The following is a 14,989-nucleotide window of genomic DNA, read 5'->3' as shown; positions in this document are numbered from 1 at the left end:
ATAGGTTCATAAAATCACCGAGTAGAGTGGTGGTTGCCAGGGGCTGGGGACTGGGGAAAAAGGGTGACTACTGATTAACAGATAGAAAGTTTCAGTAAACAGCCTGAATAAGCTTTAGAGAGCTGGCATATACCTACAGCTAGCTGTTGAAAAATGTTGCCTGCTCTATCAGTAGACAGAGGACGGTACTGCCATCAAGCCAGTACAGACACCCAGATGATGAACCCTGAGGGAGCTTAGGATGGAGACAAATGGGTACCCAGCTGCCAAGTGCTCAGCTGCTGCAGCCACCCCCCAGTGGTGCACCCTGAGGGGACTCAGGCTGAGAAAGCCCCAGATAGCTAAGGTGCATGTCAGAGGAAAGATTTCAGTGAACCCAGACTGTTGCATCTCCCTAGACTGAGAAAAATGCTGAATTCCTTAACACAAGCTGTCTGGTTTTTCTTTAATAGGAATCTTTTGAAGTTCTGGCTACCTGGTCTTTGTTGCAAAAAAACTCCTGTGTATCCTGACTCCTCCCTTGCTTCTTTGGAGCAGTCTCTCAGCGTGATCTGAGAGTCTGCGTCCAGGGCTAAAGTCCTCAATTTTGTCTGCCAAATAAAACATAATTCTCAACTTTTAGGCTGTGCTGTTTTTCCGTTGACACAGCAGTAATGTATGATACACTTGTTAAGAGAGTACATTTGTTAAGAGGGCAGATCTCAACTTAAGTGTTCTTGCACAATCAAATTTGAAAAAAAAAAAAAAAAAAAAGATTTAAAAATCTTGGAAACGACCAAGGCTGATTTAAACTCCCTTTCTCTTTTGTGCTCCCAGGGCCTGGGTTCCAATAAATAATTGCTACCTCATGTCTAAAGAAATTCCTTTTTCTGTGAAAAAGACTAAAAGCATCTTCAACAGTGCAATGCAAGAGATGGAGGTTTACGTGGAGAACATCCGCCGGAAGTTCGGAGTTTTTAATTACTCTCCATTCAGGACACCCTACACGCCCAACAGCCAGTACCAAATGCTGCTCGACCCCTCCAACCCCGGTGCTGGTGCCGCCAAGATGGACAAGCAGGAGAAGGTCAAGCTCAGCTTTGACATGACGGCATCGCCCAAGATCCTGATGAGCAAGCCGATGCTGAGCGGGGGCGCAGGCCGCAGGATCTCCTTGTCCGACATGCCTCGCTCCCCCATGAGTACAAACTCCTCCGTGCACACGGGCTCTGATGTGGAGCAGGACGCTGAGAAGAAGGCCACGTCCAGCCACTTCAGCGCCAGTGAAGAGTCCATGGACTTCCTGGACAAGAGCACAGGTCAGCCCCGGGGAGAGAGGGTGCAGGGGGTCCCTGCGACACAGGGGTTCTCATCTGGGGGACACCTGTCTGGCCCTGCCTACCTGGTGAGCATCACAGTCAGAGGGAGCTGGGTGGGGGGATCTCATCCCAGTGGAGCCGATTTTCAACTCTAAGTGAGTAAACCCATTGGGATTCTTGCTGGCGTCGTTCAGTCGCTACGTCGTGTCTGCCTCTTTGCGACCCCGTGGACTGCAGCATGGCCCCACAAATGAGAAAAGCGTTCCCCAAAGGCCAGCTGGAGGTCATTCCTAGAAGTGGGCAGAGGTGGCCAGAAATCCTTCAGAGTTCAGTTCAAATGCCTTGGAGATGAATCACAACTTCCTGCAATCGTTTTTTTTCTTTCTCAAGAATTTCATTTGAATGGAAACAGTATTTTTCGATCAAAACCAGATACTCGCATTACTGAAGGCTCAAATATTAGAGAAACATGTAAGGGAAACAAGAATCTTCTCTCCCCAGAGAGAGCAGAGTGCTCCCACTTCTTGAATGGTCCCAGCCCACTCCTCCCCGCGCCCTGCTCAGTCTACCAGTCACGTTGCATCTTGCAGCCTGGCTGCTGAAGCAGAGGTGGAGGAGGAGGGTGCTGGTCTCAGATCAGGTCCCATCTCTGTCATTTACTAGCTCTGTGGCTTTAGGCAAGGCGCCTGACCCTCCCATGCCTTGGTTTCCCCTCCTGTAACACAGCCATGATGATAGGCCCTGCCTCAGTGTTTCTTGTGAGGATTAATGAACCGATACACATAAGGGGTTTAGATAGTACCTAAGATAATAAGTGCTACAAAAATGTTGGCTGCTCTGTTATTTAGTCTGGTAGTCACTCATCCCATGCTGATATGGATCCGGAGAGGTGTTGCAAAGGAGGGGTGCTGGCTGAGTATAACAAAAGCAAGGATGACTTAAATTGAATTCTTTTTTATCTAGACATAATTCAGTTGCATGTTAAAAACCTATGAGGGGGCTTCCCAGGTGGTCCAGTGGCTGGGACTCTGAGCTCCCAATGCAGGGGACCCAGGTTTGATCCCTGGTCAGGGAACTAGATCCCAAACGCCGCAACTGAGACCTGGTGCAGCTAAATAAATAAATATTAAAAAAAATAAAACCTGTGAGAACTTTATGGTTTCCTCAAGGAAATGGGTTTACTGTCATTTTTCTTGAAACATGGCCTTTACTGTTTGCTCGCTTTTGTTCTTTGAGAGGCATAGCTAAAAAAAAAAAGCTTTACATAAACGTGATGATGAACGCAGGCAGCCTGCAGGCTCTGGGCTGAGGAGACTATCAGTGAACCTCAGGGCACATGCCCCATTCTCAAGGGTTTCAGCCCATGGTTGCTGCCCAGAAATGTGGACTTAGGGTTTCCACGTTTTAACATTCTTATAGAGAAATGCAGAATCTGCCTTTTTATGTAGATTCTCCAGTAATGAAAGTTCAGCTCAAACTGTGTTAAGGTATTTGCCAGAATGAATATAGCACATCCACAGGTTGGACCACCAGTATTTAGACTTCTGGCCAGAGCATTACCCTTGGATAGCCTTTCCCTACCCCCTCTCCCTACCTCCCTCCTTAACTCTTTCCCTTCTTTCCTTCACATAGAACTCTTTAGGGAGCAGGCATTGGGGATTTCCTGGTGGTCCAGGACTGCAAGGTCTCACTGCTGGGGCCTGGGTTCAGTCCCTTGTTGGGGAACTAAGATTCCACAAGCTGCACGGCACCCCCCTCCCCCGCCGCAAAAAAAAAAAAAAAAAGAGGAGCAGGCATCAGTTAAGAGAACGTCAATATCCCCAGAAGATAAATGATGAAGCCTTAGTCAATGATGAATTCAAAAGATGTCCACTCATTTTGGTTCACGCTGTGGCTTCTTTCTGGGTGGCTGCTCATTTTCAAGTACTGCTTATAGCTGCTCTCTGAATGGCTCTAGGTGGAACAGAGTTAATCACCAACAGCTTTTGATTCTTCAGAGTGAAGGCTGCAGTCTCTTCTTCAGTTCTGATCCAGCCACGTGGTTGACGGATTCAAGGTTGAGTTTAGGAGCTTTGTTCTGGGATGACATAATTTCTGTTGACATAGCTTCAGAAAAAAAACTTGCCCTTTGTCCCCTTGTTTCTGACCAGAGTCCTTAAAGGCTTCCTTTTATTCCATGACATGATTTCATTTAAGCCAAGTTAACAACATATGGTGTATAATCACACAATCTCCTCAGCCTCTGAGTTCCTATTAAAATCCTGCTGCCTGAGAAAGTATTTTAATGGGCAGCAATCTCATGAATTACTGTTGCCTGAACTTTTTATATCTGAGGTTATCTGAGGTTATTGATATTTCTCCTGGCAATCTTGATTCCAGCTTGTGTTTCTTCCAGTCCAGTGTTTCTCATGATGTGCTCTGCATATAAGTTAAATAAGCAGGGTGACAATATATAGCCTTGACGTACTCCTTTTCCTATTTGGAACCAGCCTGTTGTTCCATGTCCAGTTCTAACTGTTGCTTCCTGACTTGCATATAGGTTTCTCAAGAGGCAGGTCAGGTGGTCTGATATTCCGATCTCTTTCAGAATTTTCTAGTTTATTGTGATCCACATAGTCAGAGGCTTTGGCATAGTTAATAAAGCAGAAATAGATGTTTTTCTGGAACTCTCTTGCTTTTTCCATGATCCAGCAGATGTTGGCAATTTGATCTCTGGTTCCTCTGCCTTTTCTAAAACCAGCTTGAACATCTGGAGGTTCACGGTTCACGTATTGCTGAAGCCTGGCTTGGAGAATTTTGAGCATTACTTCAACTAGCATGTGAGATGAGTGCAATTGTGCAGTAGTTTGAGCATTCTTTGGCATTGCCTTTCTTTGGGATTGGAATGAAAACTGACCTTTTCTAGTCCTGTGGCTACTGCTGAGTTTTCCACATTTGTTGGCATATTGAGTGTAGCACTTTCACAGCATCATCTTTCAGGATTTGAAATAGCTCAACTGGAATTCCATCATCTCCACTAGCTTTGTTCATAGTGATGCTTTCTAAGGCCCCCTTGACTTCACATTCCAGGATGTCTGGCTCTAGGTGAGTGATCACACCATTGTGATTATCTTGGTCGTGAAGCTCTTTTTTGTATAGTTCTTCTGTGTATTCTTGCCACCTCTTCTTAATATCTTCTGCTTCTGTTAGGTCCATACCATTTCTGTCCTTTATTGAGCCCATCTTTGCATGAAATGTTCCGTTGGTATCTCTAATTTTCTTGAAGAGATCTCTAGTCTTTCCCTTCTATTGTTTCCCTCTATTTCTTTGCACTGATCACTAAGGAAGGCTTTCTTATCTCTCTTTGCTATTCTTTGATACTCTGCATTCAAATGGGTATATCTTTCCTTTTCTCCTTTGCTTTTTGCTTCTCTTCTTTTCCCAGCTATTTGTAAGGCCTTCTCAGACAGCCATTTTGCTTTTTTGCATTTCTTTTCCATGGGGATGGTCTTGATTCCTGTCTCCTGTACAATGTCACGTACCTCTGTCCATCTTGATGCTTTTGAACTGTGGTGTTGGAGAAGACTCTTGAGAGTCCCTTGGACTGCAAGGAGATCCGAACAGTCCATCCTAAAGGAGACCAGTCCTGGGTGTTCATTGGAAGGACTGATGCTGAGGCTGAAACTCCAATACTTTGGCCACCTCATTCGAAGAGTTGACTCATTGGAAAAGACCCTGATGCTGGGAGGGATTCGGGGCAGGAGGAGAAGGGGACGACAGAGGATGAGATGGTTGGATGGCATCACCGACTCGATGCACATGAGTTTGGGTGAACTCCGGAAGTTGGTGATGGACAGGGAGGCCTGGCATGCTGCGATTCATGGGGTCGCAGAGTTGGACATGACTGAGCGACTGAACTGAACTGAACTTTTCATCACCATGAATTTTTTTTTTTTTGCTATAATGTGCATACCACCTGTTTTATTACATTCTTATATGTTAGACCCACAATTTAGCTTCATGTGAAGCTAAATAAAATACACAAGCTCATGTGTTTAAATTGCTTGCTTTTTTTTTCCCCCTTAAGTACATGAAATTAGCACATAGCTTGTACAGTAAAACATGTTGGTCCGTGAACCACTGTGGATGTTTCTACACCATATTTCAGGAAACACAGTTCAGAGGAGTATGAGGAACACATATCGTGGGTTTAATTAAACTTCTCTCATCCCTCGAGAGGGCAGAGGTTGAAATGATGCCAGAATTCCTGACGAAGTTCCTCATTATTTGAGTGACTTTTGAGGTGGTGAGTTAGCAGATGCCCCATTTCAGTAGAATTTAAAATCTGTTTCTGAAACATAATCTGCTTGCTAGTATGTGTCTGGGTTATTTTGCTGATCATTAGTTAGGCAGCCAATGAGTAGTGTAGGAAGAGAAGGTATTTATTAAAAATCTTTTTAGTCTTAGAAACTGTCCCCTTTCTGGAGCCAGATGGTAAATATTTTAGGCTTTGTAGGTCTCTTGTCAACTCTGCAATTACTCAACACCTTGTTTGTGTTACTAAAATAGCCATAGGCAGTAAGTATGTGACTGTGACGCTGAAATTTGAATTCCATATGATTGTTACCTTTTCAGGAGCTGTGACTCCTTTTTTTCTCCCCTAAACCACTTAAAAATGGTAAATACCCTTCTTGGCTTCCCAAGTGACTCAGCAGTAATGAATCTGCCTGCATTGCAGGAGATGCAAGTTCAATTCCAGGTGGGGCAGATCCCCTGGAGAAGGAAATGTCAACCCACTCCAGTATTCCTGCCTGGGAAATCCCATGGACAGAGGAGCCTGGCGAGCTGCAGTCCATGGGGTCAAAAAAAGAGTTGGACACGACTTAGTGATGAAACAAGAAGAACAGCACCCTTCTTAGCTTGCAGGCAACATGGGTTGGTTTGCCAATATGTGGTACAGACTAAGAGAAACTCTGAGTCACTCTCCTTCTCTTACAGAAGGCAAATTGAGGTCTCTGAGAATGAGGGAGTTCCACAGCCAGATGCTGAGACTGGCTTTCTTTGCCCTGCATGCCACTGCCCTCTGCTGTTGGCAGTGATAATAGCATGTAGTGGAAGAAGACATGGATATTTGTTGAAATGCCCCCACAATCGTTGAGAATATAACTGAGACAAGACTGTGTTTTATCTAAGATTGTATTAAAATAGTAGCCTGTCATAGGATTGCAAAACCTTACTCGTTTCAGCAGGGAAAAATTTATAGTGTGCAGTATAAACGTACACATTGAAATAAGTTATTAGATAAAAATTTCACGAGAGTTTAGAAACCTTCCTTTTGTTTAGGGCATTGAGGAGCTCAGAATCATGTGTCTGTAATCCTCAGGGCTGGTTTTAGTCTTCGAGGAGCACTTCAGTCAGCCAGAAGCTGTTCACTCCTGGAATCTTGTCATGTTACGGGTCAGAGTAGTTTATATTCTCCGTGCTTTGTCTGCTTCCTCTCTCTAGACCTCCTGGCCAGAATTGATGCCTTGCCAGTATTTTGCTTGCAGGATCCTGTTGCATTTTATATGCATATTGAAATTATACATAGAAAATTACAATTAATATGTATTAAAGTAAGAATCCCTGGTGGCTCAGAGGTTAAAGCATTTGCCTGGAATGCTGGAGACCTGTGTTCGATCCCTGGGTCGGGAAGATCCCCTGGAGAAGGAAATGGCAACCCACTCCAGTACTCTTGCCTGGAGAATCCCACGGAGGGAGGAGCCTGGTAGGCTACAGTCCACGGGGTCGCAAAGAGTCGGACACGACTGAGCGACTTCACACACACAGAGTAAGAATCCTGGGGCTGGCTTTCACCAGCCTCTGGGCTAATGGTGGTTCTTTGGTCTTGCAGCTCCACATGGGTTACTCCAGGGAGAAAGGAAGATGGTTTCGTATACACTTTGCCCTGTGAAATCAATACCTATTTGTCATAAAGCAATGGTTAGGTGCAAAAAGTAAAGTCAGGGATAATCCCACCTTCCACAGTCAGCCCTTAGAGATTGTTTCCTGAACTTTTTCTTTTTTGGCTGCACCACACAGCATGCTGGATGCTAGTTCCTCGACCAGGGATCGAACCTTGGCAGTGAACATGAGGAGTCCTAAGCACTGGACTTCCAGAGAATTCCCCGTCCTGAGCTTTTTTTCTATGTTAGTTGGCACAATCATATGCCAAGTTGAAAACTCAAGTACTTTGAGGGATCAGGCAGATACAGAAATAAGCAAGGATTGGAAGCGATAGGGACTGAACTGAAGCAGAAATCTGCTTGTCTTCATGACCATTTAACCACTCATGGGTGCTGTGTCTATAATGCTTCTCAAAGCAGTACTGACTCTTCCTGTATGTGTGTGCTGAGCTAGAGACCTGTGCTTTTTTAAAGTCACTGATGGCCCTCTCCCCTTGCTGGTTCTAGCCAAGTGGGAAGGTTGGCTCAGTGTTGCCACGTTTCTGTGTTGTTCAAGAGAAATCCCAAATATTTTTTAAAATGCGGACTACCCCAGCTTTAACACGTTATCTCCAATTTTAAAAAATAGCTCAGAGGGACTTCCCTGGTTGTCTAGTGATTTAAGACTCTGCTGTCCCAGCACAGGGGGCATGGTTCAGTCCTTGCTGGGATCCTAAGATCGCACATGCTGTGGGATCTTAGAAACCAAGACAAGTGAAAAAAACTGTAGGCTGCATGAAATGCACTGGTGAACTAAGTGCTTCGTGGACCACCTCTTTAGTGTAGACCTGTTTAACCTTGGATTCTGAATGGGCTTCCCTGGTGGCTCAGATGGTAAAGAATCTGCCTGCAATGTGGGAGACCCTAGTTCGATCCTTGGGTTGGAAAGATCCCCTGGAGAAGGGAATGGCTGCCCACTCTGGTATTCTTGCCTGGGGAATTCAATGGACAGAGGGGCCTGGCGAGCCACAGCCCACGGGGTCCCAAAGAGTGGGGCACGACAGAGTGACTGAAGCTGAACTGAGAAAAATAAAACTGTGTTCTGACCACTTTTCCATGTTACTCAATAACCATTCAGAACAGCATTTCTGTCCTGTACTGGATCACCCAGTGATTCTGTGCTATGTAGGTCCTTTGTACAAGCCACCAAGAGTGGTGCAAGATGCCAGCAGCCCTTTGAATGTATAGGTTGCTTCCAAAGTTCTGTAAGTAGAGGAGCTGAAGCATGAATCATAACTCCTCCACCGGCTACACCACCCAGAGTGCTGGGGTGCGTGGGAGGAAAGGGCCCCTTTTTTCTAATTTAATTCTACAGCTTGTATTTCATGTAGTCAAAAGGGCACTTAGCACAGGCTGGGGGTTTTGTGAATGTAGATAATAAATGATGTGTTTTAGCCGGCACTCGTGAATTGTACATCAAAGTAGATTATCTGATTAAATTATTTGTGACTTCAAAGGCAATTAGGTCTTCCTTTGGGCAAGATTTATGGCTTTATAAAAGGATTGGCATCCATTTGAAGGCATAATTGAAACGAGCATTTCCAAATGTCTTTCTGCTTTTGAAAATGTCTAGAGTGATTTAAAACAGGGTTTCTCAACCCCAGCACTACTGACATTTTGGGCCAGATGGTTCTGTGTGGTGGGGCTGTCCTGTGCCCTGCAGCATCCCTGACCTCCACCCATTTGATGCCAGTCTACACCCCTGCTATGGTCAGAACCTCTCCAGACATTGTCACACATCCCCTGTGGGAGGGGCGTGGTCATCTCCAGTCCTCATCGGGAATCATAGATTTAGGTACCATGCTTTTGATTTTCAGCACCAGTAAAACTTTGCTTAGCTTTCAGGTTTGAATCTCTTCAATATTTATATTTCTTCATTTCCCCCGAATATAAAATATTCCTTTGAAATTTTAACATTGTAGAATAAATTGTCCATTATTCCATCCTGAGAGGTGACAGCTACTAAGAATTGGGTGGTCCTTCAGATTTTTAATGTGTATAATCACGTTGATGATGAGAATAATAAAAATTATTTTTGTGTGTGTGATAGAATGGCATCATACTGAACTTTTTCCTTCTGTCAATTTGGCATTGTGTCTTTGACATCATTTTATTTGCATGCACTTATTATTGGGCTTCTCTGGTGGATCAGTGGTAAAGAATCTGCCTGCCAATGCAGGAGACACAGGTTTGATCCCTGGGTCAGGAAGATCCCCTGGAGAAGGAAATGGCAACCCACTCCAGTATCCTTTGCCTGGGAAATCCCGTGGACAGAGGACTCTGGAGGGCTACAGTCCATGGGGTTGAAAAGAGTTGGACACGACTTAGTGACTGAACATTAGCAACACTTCTCATTATCAACAGTAGGTAGATTTTATGAAATCATATGAATGCAGATGTTTTAAACAGATACATCAACTTGTTTTCTTTATGTCAACTATATATAAATATATACAGAGAGAGAGGGAGAGAGAGAGTCCTTTCTCACTTTCTAACCCCCAGTGCTGAAGATGTTTTGGCCAGCTTAGTATTTTACATGTTTCTCTAGATGGTCATGAATAAAAGTCTTCAAGAAGATATCTGTTGAATGTTACTGGCATCATACAGAATTCCTCTCACTTCCTTACATTTTTTATATTAATAAATAATTTTTTACACCCGTTTTAATGCTTCCGCCACCAACAAAGCATAGTAAAAGCATTTTAAAAAGAGCAAAATGGTCCATAATCTAAATGCCTCTAGTTGACTTTTTTTTTTAAGTGATGAAACAACTAAACGCACATGGTTAGAATTAAAACAGAATGAAACCCAGGCAATGTTAGAGCAGGTGGGAAAGGTATATAAGAAAAAACTAAAGGGTTTTTTTTTTTTTTTTTGTAATCCTTGAATTCTGGGCTCCAGTTTTTCTCCAAAGTTTCTATGGCTATAGAATGTGCTGATAGGAAAAAAAAAGTATGCATTCATTTAAGGATGTAGGACTGCTTTTGGAAAGTATTTACACATATGGGGGCATTTGTGTACACTTGATTTTATCTCTCTTTTTTCCACACTTTTTCTTTTTTGGGTGTACTGTGTGACTTGTGGTCCAACCCAGGCACTTGGCAATGAAAATGCAGAGTCTTCACCACTGGACTGCCAGGGAATTCCCTGGATGCCCTGTATGTTTCATTTTTATTTTTAAAAATATTTATTTATTTGACTGCATCAGGTTTTAGCTGCAGCACGCTAGACCTTCAGTCTTTGTTGTGGCATGCGGGATTTTTTTTTTAATTGCCATGTGGGAACTCTTAGTTGAGGCATGTGGGTCTAGTAGGCTGACCAGGGATCAAACCCAGGCCCCTTGCATTGGGAACACAGAATCCCTGGACCACCAGGGAAGGCCCGAGGTGTTATTTTTTGTAACAAGTGTACCATGCAGATGGAAAGGCTGTAGGATAGAGCCTATAAATAGACAGACTGTATCTATTTATCTCTGTGCCTCTTTAGCTGAGTTTACGTTTATTTATATCCAACTCAAGTTTCTCTCTAAATGAGCTTCTTGAGCTTTTGTATTTTTTTCTGTGGGCTGCTTATCCATGTTTCTCCCTTGGATGCTTAATCACTCAGAATGCCTTCAGTAGCTGCGGAATATCGAGGAGGTGGTATACCTTGGCACCTGTGTATGAGAGAGGTTTCATTTTGCTTGCCATTATCATTTCGTTATTGCTTATTGTGACCAGTCACGAGAAGAGAAATGGAGGCCTGATTCTTCAATTAATCATCTCACGTATCGACTTATTCTGGCATCTCAGGTGCCTGGCAGTGTCAGAGGCCGGCAAGGAGCCTGCACTTGTAGAGCTGGTATTCTCAAGGCAGAAGGGACGCTGGGGCCACCTTAGGTGGGGCCAGCAGGGAGGGCTTCAAGGAGGTGGTGTTGGACCCAAATGTAGAAGACTGCCAGTCAGTATGATTTGAGTGGGAGTGGTGGGTAGGGGGAAGGGTGTCTTTCCTGGGAAATTCCAAGTGGAAAGGTTTGAGGTAGGAGCAGACTTGATCTGGAAGGGCTAAGCACAAAAGGCCACATGGCTGGAGGTTCCAGAAAGAGCCGAGGAAAGGTCCTTGACTTTTATGCTGGCCCGCAGGACGTCCCTTTCCTTGTTTTAGGTGCCTCACAGCTGCTAGGTGGAGGTGCCCCGGGAGAGGGGTGCTGTGGCAGGCAGTTGGGGGACCAGTAGTGGGAAGCTTTTACAGGGTCTCTGTGGAAATGGTAGGTAAGGGCAGTGTTTCCCAACCTTTTTTTTTTCTCCCCATTGATTATCACCCCCTAAGGAGCCTTTTTTGACACTTTCTTCCTAATTGTCCTCCCGTGAATTTTCTAAGTGGAGGTGAGAATCACGTAACAGAAGATTGATCATTTCAAAGCCAACAGTTCAGCGGTATTTCTTGCAGTCACAACACTGTGATGGTGTGCACTCATCGCTCCATCCAAAACTTTTCTGTCACTGCAGAATCAAATCCTGTATCTACCAAGCCACCCCTCCTCATCCCTCCGCCTCCCCCGCCCCATCCTTCTCTCAGCCCAGCCCCACCAGCCACCAGGCTGCATTCTATCTGTATGAATGTGCCCATTCCGGATATTTCATTTTAGTGAAATCCTGTAAAACGTGACCTTTGTGTCTGGCTTCTTTCACTTCTTGTGATGTTTTCACCCACATTGCAGTGCGCATCCGAACCTCATTCTTTTGCACCATGGCTTGTCTGTTGATGGATGTTTGCGTTGTTTCCATCTTTGGGCTGAATAGGGCTGCCTTGAGGCATTGTTTGAGTGCAAGTCTTCAGTTCTTTAGGCTCGATATCTAAGAGTGGACCCTCATGAAATTTGAAAGTATTATATGTCCCATTACATACTGTGAATGGGCTTTATATATATAAAGAGTAAGAATTTTTTTTCAGGCCCTAAAATCTATTTTGGGGGCCCACATTGCCCCTGTTCAGAATTCACGGACTAGGGTGATAGCCCTGGAGATGGGGGTGGAGAGAAGTGGGAAGATAGGGCTATGTTTTTGAAGTGGTGTGCAGAGGCCTTGCTGAAATGAAGGTTGGGTGAGGCATGGTTTAGACATGTTTCTTAAACCTTCAATACTTAAGTTTTATTAACAAAGGAAACTTTGTGAAATTAAAGGCTCATTTTTCCAATTACTATTTTTTAACTCCATGAATATATATATATACACATACACACACACACACAATTATAAACTAATGACTCTCCCTGTGTTCTTGGTAAATTCCCTGCAGCAGGCCCTTAGTCGCTCTGCTAGACCGCCTGCGGGCTGTTGCTGCTTACTTTTGTAACTTGATCTGTTAAGAAGGGAAATACGGACTCTACTTGCTTGAGTTCTCTGTGTGACCCCACACTTCTGTAGGCTTTTGGTTCCTGCTACCCTGTGGGGTTAGAGTTCCTTGTCGGAGTTGCCTGTAGCCAGAAGCAGAACTTCTAGAGTGTAAGACCCTCTCTAGAGACCTCACAGCTCCCTTGCTTACTTAAGGGAGCACAACTAAAAAGGCTCTGACTTTAGTCCTTGTGGAGGGAACACACTTCCTTGGTTTTCAGCCACTGCTCATCTCTTTTGGAAAAAGGACGTACATGAATGAATAATCATAATTTAAAAGTCCTAATGCTGAAGATTTTGTTGGTACTACTTACATCTTTTGAAATGCCTTTATCTTTCTTTATTCCTGGGGCTTCCCTGGTAGCTCAGAGGTTAAAGCATCTGCCTGGAATACGGGAGACCTGGGTTCAATCCCTGGGTTGGGAAGATCCCCTGGAGAAGAAAATGGCAGCCCACTCCAGTACTCTTGCCTGGAGAATCCCATGGAGGGAGGAGCCTGATAGGCTACAGTCCATGGGGTCGCAAAGAGTTGGACCCGACTGAGCGACTTCACTTCACTTCACTTCTTTATTCTTACTTCTTTGTGTGATAAGCATTTCTGCTTGTTCAAGTGCCTGCAGTTAGAGAACAAGTGGGAATCAGGGTCATTATTGGAGAGGATGTTGTCAGTCAGGTGCTGGGGCAGGGCATTTAATCCTTCCAGTAAAACTGATTATATTTTTAAACAACTTAAAAATCTCAAGATAATGTCAAATGTTTATTGAGCACTTGCTAAGCACCAGTTGGCATGTATTTACTTATCTCATTCCGGCATCCTCACCTTACTTGCAAATGAGGTGAAGGTTTCCTGGAGACACACCTCCTTCATTCCTGTATGGATTTATCAACCTTAGCACTGTTAACATTTGAGGCCAAAGATAATTATTTGTTCTGAGGGGGTGTACTGTGCTATGCATCACAGGATGTTTAGCAGCATCCCTGGTCTCTACCTGTTAGACTCCAGAGCACCCCCCTCCCCAGCTGTGACAAACAAAAATGTTTATAGACATTGCCCACTGCTCCTTGGAGGGCAGAGTCACTCCTGGCTGAGAATCACAGGTTAGATGATTGAAACCAAAACCCTGGAGGTTAATGGGGAAATAATGGGGAAATAATATGATACTAATCAGTTCAGTTCAGTCGCTCAGTCGTGTCTGACTCTTTGCGACCCCATGAATCGCAGTACGCCAGGCCTCCCTGTCCCTCACCAACCCCCGGAGTTCACTCAGACTCATGTCCATCGAGTCAGTGATGCCATCCGGCCATCTCATCCCCTGTCATCCCCTTCTCCTCCTGCCCCCAATCCCTCTCAGCATCAGAGTCTTTTCCAGTGAGTCAACTCTTCTCATGAGGTGGCCAAAGTACTGGCGTTTCAGCTTTAGCATCATTCCTTCCAAAGAAATCCCAGGGCTGATCTCCTTTAGAATGGACTGGTTGGATCTCCTTGCAGTCCCAGGGACTCTCAAGAGTCTTCTCCAACACCACAGTTCAAAAGCACCAATTCTTTGGCGCTCAGCTTTCTTCACAGTCCAACTCTCACTTCCATACATGACCACTGGAAAAACCATACCCTTTACTACACGGACCTTTGGTCTCTGCTTTTGAATATGCTGTCCAGACTGGTCATAACTTTCCTTCCAAGGAGTAAGTGTCTTTTAATTTCATGGCTTGCAGTCACCATCTGCAGTGATTTTGGAGCTGAAAAAAATAAGGTCTGACACTGTTTCCACTGTTTCCCCATCTATTTCCCATGAAGTGAATGGACCAGATGCCATGATCTTCGTTTTCTGAATGTTGAGCTTTAAGCCAACTTTTTCACTCTCCACTTTCACTTTCATCAAGAGGCTTTTTAGTTCCTCTTCACTTTCTGCCATAAGGGTGGTGTCATCTGCATATCTGAGGTTATTGATATTTCTCCTGGCAATCTTGATTCCAACTTGTGCTTCTTCCAGCCCAGCGTTTCTCATGATGTACTCTGCATATAAGTTAAATAAGCAGGGTGACAATATGCAGCCTTGATGTACTCCTTTTCCTATTTGGAACCAGCCTGTTTGTTCCATGTCCAGTTCTAACTATTGCTTCCTGACCTGCATATAGGTTTCTCAAGAGGCAGGTCAGGTGGTCTGGTATTCCCATCTCTTGAAGAATTTTCCACAATTTATTGTGATCCACACAGTCAAAGGCTTTGGCATAGTCGATAAAGCAGAAATAGATGTTTTTCTGGAACTCTCTTGCTTTTTCCATGATCCAGCTGATGTTGGCAATTTGGTCTCTGGTTCCTCTGCCTTTTCTGAAACCAGCTTGAACATCTGGAAGT

General features: G+C 44.4%; 1 protein-coding gene across 33 annotated transcripts in view; it reads left to right on the top strand.

The window, feature by feature from the left end:
• ZMYND8 (zinc finger MYND-type containing 8) overlaps nucleotides 1–14,989 on the top strand; it is a 122,711-nt gene that overhangs the window by 63,794 nt on the left and 43,928 nt on the right. For all 33 annotated transcript variants that reach the window (XM_042230232.1, XM_060397083.1, XM_042230233.1 and 30 more), the window contains one exon: nucleotides 817–1,298. In XM_042230232.1, coding sequence (XP_042086166.1) covers nucleotides 817–1,298 — 482 coding nt within the window. The remainder of the gene's footprint in view (nucleotides 1–816; nucleotides 1,299–14,989) is intronic.

Source organism: Ovis aries, chromosome 13, assembly GCF_016772045.2.
Source record: "Ovis aries strain OAR_USU_Benz2616 breed Rambouillet chromosome 13, ARS-UI_Ramb_v3.0, whole genome shotgun sequence".
Lineage (NCBI taxonomy): Eukaryota > Metazoa > Chordata > Mammalia > Artiodactyla > Bovidae > Ovis > Ovis aries.
Note: the sequence above shows the minus strand (reverse complement) of the source record. Positions and strands in the feature narration are given on the sequence as shown.